Source organism: Opisthorchis viverrini, assembly GCF_000715545.1.
Source record: "Opisthorchis viverrini unplaced genomic scaffold opera_v5_737, whole genome shotgun sequence".
NCBI classification, from domain to species: domain Eukaryota; kingdom Metazoa; phylum Platyhelminthes; class Trematoda; order Opisthorchiida; family Opisthorchiidae; genus Opisthorchis; species Opisthorchis viverrini.
In genome coordinates, this window is record NW_008752406.1 from 8,533 (window position 1) to 10,160 (window position 1,628).

At 44.4% G+C, this 1,628-nt stretch overlaps 1 protein-coding gene across 1 annotated transcript in view; it reads left to right on the forward strand.

Moving 5' to 3' along the window:
- Nucleotides 1-221: 221 nt before the first annotated feature.
- The window catches only part of T265_12038 (hypothetical protein), a gene marked incomplete at both ends in the record, with an annotated part of 9,020 nt that continues 7,613 nt past the window's right edge, over nt 222-1,628 (forward strand). The window contains one exon of the mRNA XM_009178949.1: nt 222-254. Coding sequence (XP_009177213.1) covers nt 222-254 — 33 coding nt within the window. The remainder of the gene's footprint in view (nt 255-1,628) is intronic.

Consider the following 1,628-nt stretch of genomic DNA (forward strand, 5'->3'; position numbering starts at 1 on the left):
TTTAGTTCTGTACTTGGCTAGCTTGCGGCAAAAAGCTGAGTTGTCTGTAGTAACCGAAATATTCTCCAGGGTCCGCAGTGTTTAATGGCCTTCTAGTGCCAAGGTACTGATGACGGAGATTGAAGAAACTGCCGGCGAACAGAGTTGTAGCACACAGTCTAGTTTTGCCCCTTAGACAGCCAAATGCAGCGTACATGGAACCTATCTCCTGACTAATAACTATGCTTGAGGTTCGCTCCGATTTCCACATATTGGTAAGCAACGTGTTGCATTCAACATTTCAGTTTCCGAACGTCTCGTAGCTCATTTGTTTATTTGTTTCGACGCTCTAATCAGCCCGTTTTCCAACTACAAATATACAGGGTTGAAAATGTACAGAGCATGTTCTGGGACTAACTGCAGTTGGTCTCCTCTTGTTGGTTGTGAGATGCGCGAGCTGTGCAGCATAAGCAGCGTTGTGAAATAAGGTGGCTGGGTGATGCAACTTTTCATAAACCAACATTTCCGTTCTATTGATGGGCTACAATGTACATACATAAATCAAACGTTCCACGCTTGGTGTCAGCCCTTGAATTAATGAGAGCGCTATTCGAACTGTAGTATTTACGCGGTAGTCCGCAGCCAGGAGTCATCTTAGTATCCTCAGCAGCGTCAGTATTTGCAATAGCTGTGGCCTCTTGCATATACTCTGTTCGAGACAGTGATGGCTACAAGTCTTTGACTCACTAATTAGGTAATTTTCATCCTCAATCAGTGTAACAACAGAATGTATCGCGGCCAACGGTTCAACCACAGCTTATACCGAAAATTAGTGGTAGAACCTGGAGTAAGAGTGTGATACAAATAGGCCCCCAACCCACGACAATATGGAAGTGGGTACAGGGAGCACGGAATGAAATGGAAGGAAGTCACTCGTCATATGTAAAGCTGAAATTGTACCGGGGATGTATGGCAGAACAAGAATGGATATAGAAGATGTTATCAGGAAAGACCGAAAATAGGGACGCACTTTATTAGTTGGCCCACTTGTGGTTGAAGGTGTGTACTGAGTGTTCAAATGGGAAAGTGAAGAACAATCACAGTGGAAACGAATCTAGCCATCAGTTTCGAGCGAAAAAGTGGTTTCATAGAGTGTGATGTGATCCATTTTGCACTATTGGGACTCTGGAAGTGAGAAAACAAAAAACGATTGCGTAATGGGAAGCTACAAATCAATAATATAGTTAGGTCAAAGCAGGTTTTCTGGAATATATGAACTGGTTAATGGTAAGTCATCATGGATGCGGAGCCTTTGCGAAGATCCTGGCGCTAGTCGCGTGCATTATACCAACGTTGTCAGTAGATCTTGCCTGTGCGAGCTCTATTCCCACGGCAGTTTTTCTGGATGTCACACAGAAGACGATATTTGATGGGACCGCTGGGCCAGGTGATGATAGGCTGTGGGTGTAATCCGGAGTGTCTTAGCGTTCGGGCCAACTGTTGGAGTTCATGAGTAATCTTATCACAAGAATGCTGATTTAGGTGGAACGCAAAGGCCTCCTTTGTTCATTGATGAACAACCACTACGTTCTGCAATTCGCTCGGTAGGTCTGGTCCCCGGAGATTGGTATATTAGTTGTATGTTTTCC